Genomic DNA, 18,150 nt, shown 5'->3' with positions numbered 1-18,150 from the left:
TCTCTCTCATTCTAGGCCACATTTACTTCAACAATTACAATACACATACAGACACCACCATTTGAATAAATACCATTTAAACTTCGTTACCTCTCCTCATTTCCATCCATCGAACTCAAACTTCGCTACCTCTCTCATCATCCATCCATAGGCAAACCATGTTACTTACTACTGTTACTTGACTTTTTACTTCTCGTAATTACTCCTCCTTCCATTTTTCCCTTTTTACCCCATAGCTCCTTCAAACTCAAGCTTCTCCCTTTAATCACGGCACTTCTTACTTCTGCTTCCTCCCTCAAACCATTATTCTCACTCCGATTCTGTCAACATGTCTTCCCCTGTGATTCTTCTTCCATCATCTCTTTCTGCATCCTGCTTTCTTCCCTCACGCAGACCTCCAACACTAGTTCGTCCATTAATTTCCTGGCTACTTCCATCCTCCTTGCATTTCCTTTTTCTTCAGCTCTTTTTACGATCGCTTCCCAGGAACCCGATCTACTCAGTGTTCCCCCCTTTACAGTATGTACATCAGCCCTCGTAGTTTCTTCTTGCCTCGAACTCTCAGCCCTGCTTTTTTTCTTCTTGCCTCAAACTCTCTTGCCTCGAACTCTCAGCCCTGCTAGTTTATTCTTGCCTCAAACTCTCATCCATTGATTTCAGTTTCGATATTGTCCACTTTCGGGTCCAATTCCTATCGCTCACCACAAGTATCTGACCACTAATATATGCTCTCAATCCCTGAATTTTTGCTTTCACTAAATGTTTCTTAAGAATTTTAAAATTCCTACTCTCTTCTCTTCCGAAATCTCTCTTAACTCCAATGTTCTCACACTGTAGATTACCAGCGTTCCTTGTCACTATATCTGCCATCAATGAAGACAGCAGCGACACTTTTATGGGCCTGTGCCCTCCCACCTTGCCAACTCTCTCCACATTGTCTATATCTACCTCACTGAAATTTATTTTCTTTTGTATGACATCTACCACTTTGTAAATAATGTCCACTTTAGATTCTGCCTTTTCTTCCTCCACCCCATAAATAAATATGGATTTCTTCTTACGCTCCTGTCTGGAGACTTCAATTTCTTTCTTCAGGTTTAGCATCTCTTCTTCCATATTTTTTATTTTCTCTCTTAGTGACACCAGTTCTTTCTCGCTGCCTTCTATCATCGCCTTCGTATTTTTCATATAATCCTGGATCCACTGTCTCGTCTTTTCTTGCTCCTGGACTTGTTCTTGAAGCATCTTCTTTAATTGCTCAAACGGACATACCTCCTGTATTACTTCTTTTACTACTTTCCTCATAGCCTCTACGTCTAACCAACTCATCCTATCTATCTCCTTGCCGACCGCTTGACCCTACCGCTTCCCCACTCCTACTCCACTCCACTCAACAGGCGCACGCCACACGATACATCCGTCCTCCTTACTGGCTTAAGCTAGACTGTGCTAACTATTTAGGAGAAGCCAGCGTGGGAGGGTTATTCCATTTATTTTGTAACATGTGTGATTCAGGAGAAGTGCCAACCAATTTTAGACAGAATGTTGTTATTCATATTCCCAAGAAATCACGTGCTGACAAGTGTGGAAAACTACCACACCAATAGTTTAGAATCTCAAGCTTGAAAATTTTTAACATATAATATTTACAGAAGAATGGAAAGACAAGTTGAAGCTGAGTTGGAAGAAGATCAGTTTGGCTTCAGGAGAAATATAGGAACACGTAAAGTAATCTTAGAGGATCAAATTTAGAAAGACAAGTCTACGTGCATGGCATTCTTAGATCCAAAAAAGGCATTCGATAATGTTGATTGAACCAAGCTATTTGAGATTCTGAAGGTGATCGGGATCAGATACCGAGAAAGAAGAATTATCTACAATCTGTACAAAAAACAGGCTGCAGTGATAAGAATTGGAGGCTGTGAAAAAGAAGCAGCAATCCAGAAAGGAGTGAGGCAAGGCTGCTGTTGTGTCCTCTCTCCTTTTCAGTGTTGACATAGAACAGATGGTAAAGGAAATCAAGGAGAAATTTGAAATACATACATACATAATCATTAAAAACTGTTATGCCTTTCAGCATTCCGTCTGCAAGCGTCTGTGAATTTGCTATTGGCTTTACGTTGCACCGACACATAGGTCTTACGGCGACGATGGGACAGGAAAGGGATAGGACTGGGAAGGAAGCGGCCGTGGCCTTAATAAGGTACAGCCCCAGCATTTGCCTGGTGTGAAAATGGGAAATCACGGAAAACCATCTTCAGGGCTGCCGACAGTGGGGTTCGAACCCACTATCTCCTGAATACTGGACACTGGCCGCACTTAAGCGACTGCAGCTGTCGAGCTCAGTCCTCTGTGAATTTACTAAACGTCGCCACAATCCTCTATTTACAACTAGTGCTGTGGCATCATTTAGTTCTATACCTCTTAACTTTACATCATTAGAAACTGAGTCTAACCATCGTCGTCTTGGTCTCCCTCTACTTCTCTTACCCTCCATAACAGAGTCCATTATTCTCCTAGATAACCTATCCTCCTCCATTCGGCTCACATGACCCCACCATCGAAGCCGGTTTATGCGTACAGCTCCATCCATCGAGTTCATTCCTAAATTAGCCTTTATCTCTTCATTCCGAGTACCCTCCTGCCATTATTTCCACCTGTTTGTACCAGCAATCATTCTTGCTACTTTCATGTCTGTTACTTCTAACTTAACACTGCGACAGTAAAAGTTAATAGCGACTTCTCAGACATCTTTTCTACTAGTGCTGGAGTGCGACAAGGTTGCATTCTTTCCCCCCTCCTATTTAATGTATATAGTGAGTACATTATGAGGGAGATTCTCGAGGACTGGAGTGATGGCATCACAGTTGGTGGCAGGAAAATTAACAATCTCAGATATGCAGATGACACCGTGATAATTGCAACAGATGATCATGAACTAGAAGCCATCATGCGGAGGATAGACAAGTGAAGCAGAGAATATGGTCTTGAAATCAACAATAAAAAGACCAAAGTGATGATTGTAGACCGTTTTAATAACAACAGACCTGCTATAACAAGAATTGCGGATTATGAGGTTGTCAGTCGCTTCGAGTATCTAGGATCTATTGTCACAAATACTGGTGACTGTGGACCTGAGATCCGCAAGCGCATTGCGATTGCAAGAAATTCAACAGCAAAACTTACTCGCATCTGGAAGGACACCTCCATCACTTCCAAGACAAAGCTCACCCTCATTCAAACTCTGATCTTCCCTATCGCAACCTATGCAGCAGAAACTTGGACGATGAAGACTGCGGATCGCCTCAGGATTGATGCTCTAGAAATGTGGTGCTATAGGAGATTACTGCAAATACCATGGACAGCACACCGTACTAATGAATCAATCCTGCAACAGTTCGGCATCAGAACAAGACTGTCGACCCTTATCAGCCAAAAACAACTTGGATATTTTGGAGATATTGCCAGAAGACAGGACTCAATGGAAATACTTATCATAGAGGGAAAAGTCGAAGGCCGAAGACCTAGAGGACGTGCACCGTTACGATGGATGGACCAGATCAAGAACTTGACCAGGATGAGCTTACAGCAAGCAAGTCACCATACCCAAAGCAGAGACTCCTGGAGGAAGATCACCAAAAGGATTGTTGTGTGATGCCACTACACCCTTACGAAGGGTTGGACTAAAAGAGAGATACTTCTAACTTATGAATCAGATATCCTGAGTCACCCAGCTTTCGCTCCCGTAAAGCAAAGTTGGTCTGAAAACAGACTGATGTAAAGATAGTTTCGTCTGGGAGCTGATTTCCTTCTTACAGAATACCGTTGATCGCAACAGCGAGCTCACTGCATTAGCTTTACTACAACTTCATTCAATCTTACTTACTATATTACCATCCTGGGAGAACACACAACCTAAATACTTGAAATTATTGAGCTGTTCTAGCTTTCTATCACCAATCTGACATTGAATTCTGTTGAATTTCTTACCTACTGACATCAATTTAGTCTTCAAAAGGCTAATTTTCTTACCATATTCATTGCACCTATTTTCAAGTTCCAAGATATTAGACTGCAGGCTTTTGGGACAATCTGCCATTAAGACCAAGTCGTCAGCATAGGCCAGACTGCTTACTACATTTCCACCTAACTGAATCCCTCCCTGCCATTTTATACCTTTCAGTAGATGATCCATGTAAACTACGAACAGCAAAGGTGAAAGATTACAGCCTTGTCTAACCCATGTAAGTACCCTGAACCAAGAACTCATTCTACCATCATTTCTCGCTGAGGCCCAATTGTCAACATAAATGACTTTTATTGATTTTAATAATCTGCCTTTAATTCCATAGTCCCTCATTATGGCGAACATCTTTTCCCTGGGTACCCAGTCATTGCTCTAGATCTATGAAACATAAACACAACTGCCTATTCCTGTCGTAGCATTTTTCAGTTACCTGGCGCATACTGAAAATCTGATCCTGACAGCCCCTCTTTGGTCTGAAACCACATTGGTTTTCAACCAACTTCCTCTCAACTACTGATCGCACCCTCCCTTCCAAGATGCCAGTGAATACTTTGCCTGGTATACTGATAAGTGAGATACCTCGATAGTTGTTGCAATCCTTCCTGTTCCCTTGCTTATAGATAGGTGCAATTACTGCTTTCGTCCAATCTGAAGGTACCTTACCAACACTCCACGCTAATTTTACTACTCTATGAAGCCATTTCATCCCTGCCTTCCCACTATACTTCACCATTTCAGGTCTAATTTCATCTATTCCTGCTGCTTTATGACAGTGGAGTTTATTTACCATCCTTTCCACATCCTCAAGCATAATTTCACTAACATCACTACCCTCCTCCCCATGAGCTTGGCTGTTCGCAACACCACTAGGAAGATTTCCTTTTACATTGAGAAGATGTTCAAAATATTCCCTCCACCTCTCCAGAGATTTGTAAAAGGAATCTTAATCCAAGGAGAGGAAATAAAAACTCTGAGATTTGCTGATGGAATTATTTTATCTGAGTGTGCAGAAGATCAGGGGAAATTGCTGGATGGCATAGACACAGTCTTGGAGGAGGAGTATGGTACTAGATGAAAATAAATCAACCCAAAACAAGCGTAATGGTGTACAGTTGAATGAAGTCAGGTGATGCAGGAAATAGTTAGGAAATTAAATTTTTAAGGAAGTAGATGAATATTGCTACTTGGGTACTAGAACAACTAATGTTGAAGTAAGGCAGACATAAAATGCAAACTAGCACAAGTTAGGAAGCCCTTTCTTAAAACATGGGAGACCATATTTTGAAGGTTTAAAAAAAATTGTAGTAAATAGTAGGTAGTTGCAATTGCAACACATTTATATCATCAAAAAGTTGAAAGTGTATATTGTACAGATTAAAAAGTTGCATTTATGTCTATTGAATACTTTTCACATTACACATTTTCCAATGGTATGCCTTTTGCAACAAGAACAACAACACAAGTCTGACAGCAAAGACTTAGACATAATGAGCTTAAGTGTGGAATAGTTTGAAGCATTCAGAGACACAAAGTGCTACAGAGCACATTGGACCGCCATGTCTCTTCTTGTTACTTTCCCATTTTCCGCTTTTCTTTTATCTGCACAGACTTTGCAAATGCACGTTGCGTAGGTTGTACTTTCTTTTCTGTTGGAGGAATCCTCTCAACAAAATGCCCTCCTAGCAATCTGCTTGAGGCTGTACTTGATCCTGGTTGTTGGTGCACATCTGTTCCAGATTTTGCTAAAAGAGCTTCATCTAACTCAACGAACTTGTAGGTGGCAATTTTTCTGTTACCCACATCCTGGGTTTCCCGGTACAACACAAATGCATTTGTGATTGCCGTAACAAACACACGGAAGAAAAACGTTTTCCACCATTTCAGTTGCTTTCTTCCAAAGGAATAATATGGTATCATCTGATCACTCCTGTCTACGCCTGTTTTATTCACATTGTAATCAAGTATAGCATCTGGTTTAGATTTAAATTTGGGGCCCTCTCTTGTGCGAACATCAGATGAGGTCGCCCTGTGACAAGTTGTCAAAAGCAAGTCGTCCCTTGTGTCCTTTCACTTCAAACAAAGATGATGATTTCTGCGCATAAATACTAATTCGCCTCTGTATCTTCTTCTGAACAGTGTTATTCTGAGCCAACTCTTCTGTTTGGCATACAAGTTCCTACAGCTTTGGTCTTCCTTTCCCATAAAAAGTCAAAAACTGCAGCGGTTCTGTAATACCTGTCCATGTAAACAGTATGGCCTTTGTCCAAGTAGTTTGCTAGCAGTCTAGTAAGAAGTAGAGTGATACCAGTATCTGCAGCACCTTTCCCAGAATAACTTCCATTTTCAAAACATACCCTGAAAAAGCATTGCAAACAACAAATAAATTATACCATATTTTTCGGACTTGAATTTTGAATTGAAATTGACCACGAAAACCACACATTCCTTCATCAACTGTTAGTTTAGAGTATGGAACATAAGAAGAGCAAAACGTATGAATGAGACTGTCAAAGAAAGAGCGGATTTTATGTAATGGATCATGGTTTGGTTGCTCACGAGGAATGTACCGTATGTTGTGTTATCATTCAAATTAAAGTTTGAAAGAATCACCTTGAAACGGTTTCTGCTCATAATAGCTGATGGAAATGGAGTCGAAAGAATTGCACTTTCTGACCAATAGTCACTCAGGTTTGGTTTCTTTACAAGGCACATATGAATGACAACTGCGAGGAATGCATAAATCTCTCATAACTTAACTGGCCGCCACAAGCTCCACAAACTGTTCAGTTTCAATTTCATTGTTCGTCTTAGTTTTTCAGTGACGGAGGCAGCATACTTGTTAGTCTCGGACTTGAAGAGTTTTACCGTTGTTTCAGGAACAAAAATTGAAAAACAATATAGCGCTGTCGATGTTGCATCCAGTGGAGCGGACACACACAATTGTTCTTGAAAAATAGGCTCTCAAGGCAGAGAATCAGTGAAAGTCCAGTATCTGTAGGCTTCCTACAAGTGTTAGTACAATAAGTACAACGTTTACGCCTTTTTGGAGCTGGTGCGATGTCAGAAACCACATCCAAATCACCGGAAGTACCCGGCAAATGTGAATCATTCCCTGCCTTTGAATTATCATAGCTTTTGTCACTTCACTCTAAAATAAAGAAAACTGCATTACTAATTTATTTCTGAATGAATCTCCAGTCATATGAAGATCATGAAACATTAACTAAATAAACTACAAACTGCAAAATCAAATCTGGGTAGAATATGACAAAATAGGTTAAAAAGGCCTTCATCACTAACATGAAGTTCGAAATCAGAAAGAAATGTGATTGTAGCGGGAGATCTGAATTTTGCAAGAAATCAGCTTTCATTTTCCGTATCAAATCCTATTTACAAAGACTTAATAAAAATCTTCCTTGAAGCTTAATATGGTAAATAAAATAATTAGAAAATTCAAACAGAAGTTTCACACTAATCTAACACCCGAAATAAAGAAGAAAGATAAATACGCTAGGTTTACTTTCAACAGTCCTAATTTATGTACAACAACGAATCTCTTCGGAAAACATAACTATAAGATCGCGTATTCAACCAGCAATAATACAAAGCAAAAGTTATTTAATTACAACAGCGTTAATTCCCTAGGGAAAAACAAATCTTCAGAATTAGGGATTTACAGATTAAAATGTCATTAATGTGAAAAATCTTGTCAGACAAACTGGAAGAGTTTTACGGTAAGATATTTAGAACATGTCAATGCTGAGAGGCATAAAAAAAAAAAATCCCAATGGGCCAACGTATGAGTACAACCGGTCATCAGTTCACCACTATAGAGCAGGATTTGACATTATTACGTAAAGTAAACAAAGCAGGTCTTCTAAATACATTAAAAAATATATATATATTTATTTAGATCATCAAAGTAATCAGGATAATAACCTGAATGGTATAACTGATAACAGGAACCCTTTATACGAAGGGATATTATCAAATCTTGAAACATTAGGCATTAAAAACAACACAGACAATAAAAGAAAGAAAATGAACGAACTTCCGCCGTCTCGTATATCTACTCTCCTACCCCTTCTAAAGCCGAAACCGTGACTAAGCGACATGGCTCCTTCCCACTCCACAGCCTTGCCTCCCCCGAAGGTGGAGCAAGCATTGGAACACACACATCATTACTGCACAAGACGGAAGGCTGCTTCAGCCTAGCTCCTCCAAGGTCACAGTAGGAGTGGATTTTGACAACAACAAGGTATGAAACCATTCCTTGTGCAGACACGTTTTTAAAAAAGCAAATCCCCCATTTTATTTCATTTCAGATTATGGGGAGGCTTATTTATTAATAGCAAAACAGCCATCAGCTTCAAGGTTCCCGAACTAACTGAATTCAAGAGACATTTTGTAAATTTAAAACAAATAGCAACCACCTTGGAGGGAGTAAATCAAGTGAATACCTAGCAATATTCAGAACAGTGACAAAGGAAAGTTATATTTTTTCAAAAACTTTGTATAGAAGACAAGTGGAATATTTTAGTGATAAAAGTGCTGAAAACATTTTTTACAACATCTGTTCAAATGAATAGAAATATTTTTTTAAAAATAAGCTAACTATAAGTAGATCCATTTCCCTCTCATTTCACTACCCCATTCAACCATCCACATTGTTTTTAAAATATTTTAAATTTACGTAGTATTTAAGGAAAACAAGGTACCTGTTTAGGATGTTCTTAAAAAGATGAATACTTAGTGAATCACCTAAGCAATGTAAAACAGCTGAAGATGTTCTAAAAAGGAATGAAACATGTACTGTGTATGATTTTAAGTCTTTGTAAATAGGATTTGATGTGGAAAATGAAGCTAATTTATTGCAAAATTCAGATCTCCTGCTACAATCACATTTCTTTCCATGCCATTTCCCACATAGCTGATTATCTTATCAAATAATTCTAAATCCATGTCAGCGCTACCCTTTCCCGGTCTGTACACTCCAAAGACATCAAGTTGCCTATTATCTTTAGAAATGAGCCAGGCGGTAGTTACGGCACCAAACTTGTACTCTGAAGGGATAGGCTTTCCTTGTAGGCTATATCTAACCTTTGAAATTCTGTCATTCTGATCAAGTTCAGTGTTATCATTGAGGTGATTGAATTGCATTATTTCCTCAAATCTGTTCCTTCTCGTTGCTTCAGCTGCAGCATCATTTCTGGTGTCTATTTGTTCTTCCCAATACATACAACGATGTGGAACTGTAGCATAGCCGCTCAGTAGGAGTATGCCAATGAATACCCTCAGTTCATCTTCTTCTACTTATTTTTCTGCTTCTTCACCAACAGGCACTCCTGAGCTCACTCAGGTTCGGCTCATCTGCTTCAGAGAGAGTATGCCCGACGTTCTTGTACCAGATCTAATGGCACTTCACTTTTCCTTAAGGCAGCCTGAGCAGTTCATTTCCATGTTGCCTTTGGACGCCTTTTTCCTGTCTTCGGCTCTTCACTGCCAAGAGCTTTCTGTACTGAATGGTGTTCATTTCTTCTTCTGACGTGATCATACCAGCGGAGCTGTTTTTTCTCCATCTTGTCGCTGAAGCGCACAACTTTAAAGGATCCGCCGACCATCGCAACATCCATATATCTGTGACATGCATTTGCTGGTCATGCCTTTTCTGCCTTGTCCAGCATTCGAAGCTGTACATGAAGGCAGGCCGGGCATTGGTTTTGTACACTTTGTCCCTTTAATTTTACTGGCATCCTCTTATCAGAGAGAACAGAGAACGCTATTTTGTCCAACCAACACTGATATCTGCATCGATATTACCATCAGTGGTAATGACTGATTCAAGATATTTGAAGAACATGTTTGTCATCATCAGTGGTTCTCCAGCAAGGAAGACATTGTGTGGGCTTGTTTGCCCTGGCTGCACAAAGTTGAAGAACATGAAATACTCTGTCTTCTTGTGATGTATTCTTAATCCATTTGCCTCTGGTATTACTCGCCATCGTTTCAAGACTTCCTCAACCTCCTGACATGACTCAGCAACCAAAACAATATCATCTGCGTAAAGTATGGTCCACGGCAGGTCTGTCACCAGCTGCTGTCAAATAGTTGAATACCTTCAGTTCCTCGGGTGAAAATTAAAAGTTCACGTTACCTTTTCGCAAGCATATATCACTTTGTTTTACGATGTGGCTAACTAGGTCATCACCAAAGAATAACTCAAAACACTGTAATGCTGACACAGGTCTATCAACGGGGGTAAAGACCATGAAAAATAATTTGCAGTAAATAACTTTTTCATTACATCTGACAGGCTGGGTAAATCCACATGTTTCCACCTTTGTAATTTTTGTTTTAATGTAGTTTTATTTTATTTTGTCCAGACTTTGATGTTTTGCTTGTTTGCATGTCCGAAATATTACTGTCATCCGTCACCTGCCACCAGAATATCTTCATCTCATGATATGGATGGTGATTCCCACAGGAATAGTGGCATTCATGGTTATTTTAATGGCATTCTTGTTTAATTTTAATTTTAGTAGGATTTATTCTGTACAGTCGCCATTAAGCAGGTTCTTCAACAGCTGAAGATGACCTATTTACAGGTGAAACCAGTACTGTCCTTTTATGTAAATAATATTGACACTATATAAAATAAAGTATTGATTAGGTGGAGAACTCATCCTTCATACTTGTGGGTAGGTGATCAGGTCTGCCTTGTGTCAGTAGATTTACTGGCACGTAACAGAACTCTTGCAAGACTAAATTCCGTCACTTTAGCGTCTCTGAAATCCATAAAAATATACTTAGCAGGATGTAAAATCAGTAACGTTCCTACTCACTACATGGAATCCAAAGCCATCGGAAGTACCTAACTCTAGCACCACTTCTGTTATTTTGAGACCTCATTTGTAGTTGTGTACCACTTGGAGGTTCCAGTACTAGCATTGATTGCCGATTACGTGTTATATGACGATTCTGGGTGACTTTCTATAGGTAGATTTAATTTGTTTGTTACAAATAGGTGTAGTCATTTATAGAAAACAGCCATAATCATTTTGTTGCATTTCATTTTCTAACCATTGTAAAATGTAAGTTCAGTTCCCACCATTCATCAGTTCTCTAAATGGCCATAAATGAATTTTCATGCATGTAAAGCTGCAGGCAAAAGCAAGCTAAACTGTGAAAGCGAACCCTGTATTGACGACTCTTTAGTATGCTCATTTTAACACTCTGTGCGTTTTTAAATTTTAATAGTCATTGCGACCTGCAAACTGGGTAAATGCCAAATACACCTTTGGCTCCTCATTTGTTGTCATCCCTTCAAGTAGACAAACTCCACGAGAACTTCAATCTGACAATGAGCTAGTAGAAAGAGTAGTTTTTTTATGGATTTATAATGCAAGAAACTGATCTGAAGGAAGTTATAGCTTTCAGTGATGTTTTTGCATTGTCAAGTAGCAGCTACATATTTGTTAGAAATGGATGGAAATGGATTTCTCATCTTACCTGTGCTTATCTCTGTTACAGTATGGCCGAATCTGAGGAGTTGAAGCGTATGGTCATGAGCTTCAAGAAGCAGGAACTGCAAACAATCCTACAGTTTGCAGGGCTTAATAAGTTGGGCAAGAAGGCTGAACTACAGGCTAGAACTATGAGAATGGTGAAGAAAGGTGACCCTTCTCACTTGGCAAAAGTGCGTGAATTATACGATTTATTTGGCCGGCCACACTTGCCTGGACATGTCACATACCCTGTTCACCCCGATGTCAAACTTGTGGGCTTGCCCTTCTATGAGATTTTGGGTGAGCTTATTAAACCTTCCAGCCTCATACCTTCATCCCCAGTACCAAAACAAGTTGCTAATTTTGAATTTCACTTGACTCCGCAGCAGGCCATGTCTGTGTCTACTTCAAATCTCTCGATTGAAGTGCAGATGAGATTCTGCCAACTGCTAGATTCACCTCGTCCTCAAGAGGACTTCTTCCCCCCAGATGTTAATGTGAAAGTGAACAGGTTACTATGCTGTCTCCCAGCCCCTATTCCTAGTACTAAAGCAGGTGTGGAGCCCAAGAGACCACAGTGCCCAGTCAATATCACGCCACTTGTCCTGCTAAACCCCACAGTTCCTAATGAAATATCTGTGTCGTGGTTACACGAGTATGGAAGAGGTTATGTTATTGCTGTTTACCTTGTACGCAAATTAACCTCATCAGATCTTTTGCAGAAGCTGCGTGCTAAAGGGGTGCGCCATTCAGCTGTTACGTTGGGCACCATAAAAGAGAAATTGTTAGGTGATGCAGACTGTGAGTTGGCCACAACGTCCCTCAAGGTGTCCCTCCTGTGTCCACTTGGCAAGTCGCGTATGGTCACTCCTTGCCGTGCTAATACCTGTCAGCATCTACAATGTTTTGATGCGTCCATGTACCTCCAGATGAACGAAAGGAAATCGACGTGGATCTGCCCTGTTTGTCATGAGTCAGCATTGTATGAAAATCTACTTATAGATGGGTACTTTCTTCAGATGCTGAGCTCACCTAAACTTCCTCAAGACTGCACTGATATTGTCTTATATGAAGATGGTCTCTGGGCACCTAAGGAAGAGGAACCTATTGAGACTGTGCCAGAGGCACCTGTACTTGATGTAGACAATGATGATCTTATGATTATTGAATTCAAACCAATGAAGCCAGAAAAGGCTGAAAAACCTGACAAAATAAACAAGATTTCAGATGACATCCCTGTTATTGATCTGATTAGTTCAGATGAGGAGGAAGAGAGCAGTAACATTCCTTCTGCTATACCAGAATGTTCTTCTGACGTTAATATCAGTGCAGATGATCCTATTATCGTTCCAGATTCACCTTCATCGACCAGTTCAACTGATAGTGCCAGCACAACACTTACTTAGTAAACCTGCTCATCATCTCACAAGAGCTGGATTTTTATCATTGTAATGTATGTTGTTCGTGTGCGTGTGAATGGTATACGAGACATAAAACTCGTGTTAAAATGAGTCCTATTGTGAAGTATATGTGTTGTAATTAAGATACTTATTTCAAGAAAATGTCTTTTACAGACTCACTTTTTGTGAAAGTACAAATGGTTATAAAAGATGTTTATTCTGAAATCCAAGTAATAAGAACATGTGGTTTTTATATTTTTATTTATTTTTTAATTTTTTCAGGCAGTATTAAGTTGAGTCCAGCAGGTATTGTTTCTGAATTATACACCATACACATTTTTGTGTTTTATGAGCAGCTTGATCTGTTCTCTCCTACCAAGGCTTGCACAGTGGAACTAGTGTACATTGTGGAATCCTTCCACAACTGTATACCGTGCTAACTTTTGCAAATTCTTTTATATTAATAAAGTTTAATTGATCTGTGATATCTAGGGCTTTGTTATTTATTATTTGATGTGTGTTCTCTTTCTAAACATGTAGGAGCCTTTGAATTTCCAAAAATGTTATAAAATTTGTAAAATTGTGCTGAGGTGGCCTACTCATGTTGTTCAGAAGACAGCGAGGATGGTAACAAATTATTGTTTCATTGAGTCATTGCCATATTTTGCTACAAAGATATTAAATAATCTTAAATAAAACACTGGTTATATGAAGTTGTATTTATGTTGAGTCCTCAGCCTAGAGGCTGGTTGGATCTTCAATAGATTGACCATCAGCTGTTGTAAGTAGTTAAAGAGACATACTAGGAAAACAAGGAGTGAGGTGGTTTCCTGTCACTTTCCTCACCGAACCAGGTGCTGTTACATATCAGTCTTCCAAGCCCACTGAAATGCATACATCAATTGACCATATGAGCAACGCTTCACACCATCGATAACAGGGACTGGATACATAAGGAATGGACCAATATTACTAGTAATAATAATACTCATACCTGTCACTTTCTGTCAAAGCCAAGGATGAGACTAAGACCGATCAGTGATCAATGAAATTAACAAACTCGATGTATTTCATACCAGGAGAGATGGTACACAATGCACACACCAGAGATGTATCTGGTCAGTAGGAAAATATAATGATATTGCGCAGCGATGATCTCATGTGATACCAATGCCAGGGTGGATTTCTAAGAGATTTTGGTGGAGGCAGCAGTCCTAATAACTCTATGAAGCTTTCTTCTAGTTGTATAATTGCGTGGCAATACATGAACTGAATCTCAGGCTTCTGTGAAAATGTCATTGTATGGCTATAGTTAAGCTTTAGAATACAAGACCTTTGTTTTAGGCATAGTCCTCTAGGATGGTCTAGGATTATCTTTACAGTCAAAATTTTCTGGTGCTTAACAGTGTCAGTCCATTATAGTACTAATATCCATTGGCAGTTAACAGATTCATTGCTAAGCTTGTCCTCCTCTTCCTCAACGATGTGTTACTGAATTATCTCTGCCCATAGAAATCGTATGCAAGTTCAGAATTCAGCATTTTATTGCTCTGAGACTTGGATTATAGGAAGACCAGAGAGAGAGAGAAACTGTAAGCCTTTTAAGCATGGTGCTGGAAAAAAAAAAATCCTATAAAGATCTCTTGGACCAATAGTGTAACAAATGAGCAAGTCTTCAATAGGATCAGAGGGAGATAGACCCTTTGGGGAACTCTCAAAGAATAAAGATTCATGACTAAGCTGGAGATATGAATGGGCTATTGGGCTTGTGCCGTATCAAGAAAATAAGGTGAAACTCTTTACGTTTCGCAGAGAACTTTGCTCCGAGTCTTCAGAAGAAAATCCTGACTGTTCTTGAGGAAGTTTTCTACAATAACGAGGATTTGAATCTAAGATTGTTTACCATTGGAGTTGTAGTGGTACGCTCGTTCGTCACTGGGTGGCTCGCTGCATGCTGGCACATCGCTCCAAGTGGGAGCTCTGTGCCAGGCCCCTGATTCATCTGATGTCCTCTCTGTTACTTCTCCCGCACACATGGTGTGATGAACATCTTAATTGGAGCTTAATGTTGTCGTCAGCTCCCACTTGGTGTGATGTGCCGGCATACAGCAAGCTGCCTGTGTTGATTGATATTTGCTGTGCTTTGTATAGTCTTTCCTCTAGCACTGTGATTGATGCAATGGTATCTGGTAGTCAAAATATAAACTTAAATAATACTCTTTAATGCAGCCAGTGCCCTTATATTGATAAACATGTAATTAATACTGTTCACTGCACAGTTTATTAATAAAAAAGAAAGTGATATCAATCATATGGTTTCCCACACCATTCACATTTGCATTCTGACGTTGGCTTGTGAAATGGAGACTTAATGTCCTCCAAGAAGAATGACTCATTGGCCTTTGTGTATGTAAATTGGTTTTTTGTATATTTTGAAACATGAAGGATTTGTTTCTGAAATCTAGCTTATAAATGCCTATTTTGAGTGTTAGCAACTATTCTATGATAAATGCTCACTTTTATTTTATAACTGTATTTTAATTTTTGCTTCGATATATCTCATTGGTCAGCCGGGGTATGGTCGATCACATACTTTGAAGCTGAAAGGACATTCTCTTGATTTAGAAATATGCTGACAAATGAGGCATAAACTTACACTAAAAAAAAAACCTAGAAGAATGCACAGTAGTCAACTATAATATAGCTGGAGAGTAAGATGTTTTGTAATTTCAGCACAATTTCATGTTGTCTTCACACAATTGAGATCAATATCAAACTGGTGGTTGTAAATATAGTTTTTTACTGGTCTTTCCCCTATTGTCTGGGGTCTTCGCTAATGTGAGATTAAGCCCAATTTTACAACCACATGACCTTCCTAAAACACCAATACTACCTATGTGGAGCGATGTATTCATTATCTATGAAAATACTTTCCTGCCTTGTCAATACCTCACTTGACACATTTGTACAAGACAGTCATCAATAAAACAAATTATACATAAAGTTTTGAAATTGTTAAAATACCCCTTTTGTGTCTAAAATGTTTACTACTTCTTACTATGCCGTTTAGTAAAAAATGTAATGAATAAGTAACTTGGCGTTTAATAATGGCTCGCTTGGTCGGACGAGATTGAGAGGAGAAATTCTGGTTTATATGAAAGGTCTTAGAACTTTAGCAGAAAGTCAATTGACATTTTTTTGGAATAAAATATAGAAATAAGATATTTGAATTAATGATAAGAAATTTCAATATAATTTTCTTTTTTTTAGGTGTACAAGGGATTTAAGGATAAGGGAAGTTTTCAAGATCAGAGCAGACAGCATTTCAAATTTTAGTATATAGTGACTAAATAGGTTTTATTCATTTTGTGATTTGAAAATTATTTTTTAAAGATTTTACTAAATGACATGATAAGTGAACATTTTAGACACAAAAGGACTGTTTTAACGATTTCAAGATTTTACGTATAATTTGTTTTATTGATTGTATTATACAAATGTGCCAAGTCCAAGGATTTTTGTTTGATGTTTTGCACCGCTGAGGAAGAGAGCAGTTGAACTCTTGAAACATGTACGGGAGGTGATGTAAAAGAATGTGAAGTACTGACAAGGCGGAAAAGTGTTTTCATAGACTGAATGTAAGTCAATACAGACAAAATTGAATCATCATGGTTAAAAGTATTCACTATAGCATGTTTCTGTGGTTGTTGGTAGTGTGGTGTGTTGTATGTAGGTGTATATCAAGATGATCATAAATATCCAGCCTCCGAGCTGGAGAAATTAACCAAATGTAGCTGAAATACCTGGCTAGGAATCAAACCCGCGAGCCTCTGAATCAGACCACTACACTGGCCGTTCAACCAAGGAGCTGGACCACTTCCAAGAGAGAGAGGGAGATTTATTAAAGGAATAAATCATCCGTCCTCCAATGAGGGTGGCCATTTGGATCCGGAATACAGTTTCAATTTCAATGGAGTTTAAAAATGTCTAGAAATGAAAATTTAATCGTTGAAGCTGTTATCTTCTTTTTTCTCAGGGTTAGTGGGGGAGGAATGTCAATCACGTTCTCAGGTTCAGATGGAAGTGAATGGTTTGCAGAGTGTCCCTCAGTATCTGTATTACTATTTTTTTCTAACTCGCAGAATGGAACTTTCAAGTTTTGTAGGAAGTTCGATGTCTGAGCCTCTTGCTCCGAATAGCAGGCCTCTGACAATCCACCGATAAATAGGTATTTTATACTTTGATGAAAGGTAAGGCAAGCATGGAACAAAATAGCTTTCTTTTCTAGGTCTACATCCTGAGCCTGATCCAGGTCCCTTTCAAAGCGAATGGTGGAATCTAAGACCTTCGCTTTAATGTCCTCTCTGTTAATGGCTACGATGTCCGCCCTCCAATTAGAGTCATCGGTAGAGACACAATGAACCTCCTCGTGCACCTCCCATCCACGCTGTCTCAAGCCTTGAGCCGCGGTGGTTGCGCATTAGTTCAGTGCTCCGGCAGAATCCCAGCACATGTCCAAGGGTTTCTGTCTCGTTGCAGCCATTTTGGCGGCAACGGGTTGTGTTGAATGACCTACCTGGGAACCGACCTGACTGCGGTGAGGTTGCATGTCATCTTCACTGCATTTATGTATTCAGACGAGGACAGAGGTGATTTATGAGTCATCCAGGAGTTTGCTTTCGGGCAGTCTGAATATAACACTACTCCTTTTCCTTTATGTGGTAGCTGGCACCACGACTGAAAGGATCGATTTCTCATAATTTTGCGTAGTTTTCGTCCGTCAACCTTTGGGGGGAGACTTTCTTTTTTTTTTCATGTCAAGTCTGTGGAGTGCCATATCTTGTTCTTCAGGTAACTTCCTTACGTTTGGTAGGTGAAAGTCCTGAACATGGAGTAAGCGATTAAAAATATTGTAATGCTGTATATTAGCTTCCCATTCTGCGCAAATTATTCCCATCCCTCTGACCTTTCTGGCACTATACAGCATCGAATTTGGAGTATCATCAGGCAGCATCATTATTTCTTTTACAGGACTTCTTATAATTTTGTCCAGATCTTTAAGAAAAGTATTTGATAGTTGCCAGAATCGCAATCAAAAGAACGTGACTTAACAGATACCACCACCCCGTGAGGAGAATGTCGAAAAGACGTAACCGAAGAGGATGCGACGATAGAATGTGATGGCAGCTGCAAACGATGGTTCCATAAAGAATGTGCG

At 39.3% G+C, this 18,150-nt stretch overlaps 1 protein-coding gene across 2 annotated transcripts in view; it reads left to right on the top strand.

Annotated features, from left to right (window-relative positions):
- LOC136876491 (E3 SUMO-protein ligase PIAS1) overlaps positions 1-13,806 on the top strand; it is a 69,583-nt gene extending 55,777 nt beyond the window's left edge. For both annotated transcript variants that reach the window (XM_067150487.2, XM_067150488.2), the window contains one exon: positions 11,558-13,806. In XM_067150487.2, coding sequence (XP_067006588.2) covers positions 11,558-12,938 — 1,381 coding nt within the window. In that variant the 3' untranslated portion in view covers positions 12,939-13,806. The remainder of the gene's footprint in view (positions 1-11,557) is intronic.
- The last annotated feature ends 4,344 nt before the right edge of the window (positions 13,807-18,150 follow it).

This window comes from Anabrus simplex, chromosome 6 (genome assembly GCF_040414725.1).
Source record: "Anabrus simplex isolate iqAnaSimp1 chromosome 6, ASM4041472v1, whole genome shotgun sequence".
Lineage (NCBI taxonomy): Eukaryota > Metazoa > Arthropoda > Insecta > Orthoptera > Tettigoniidae > Anabrus > Anabrus simplex.
Note: the sequence above shows the minus strand (reverse complement) of the source record. Positions and strands in the feature narration are given on the sequence as shown.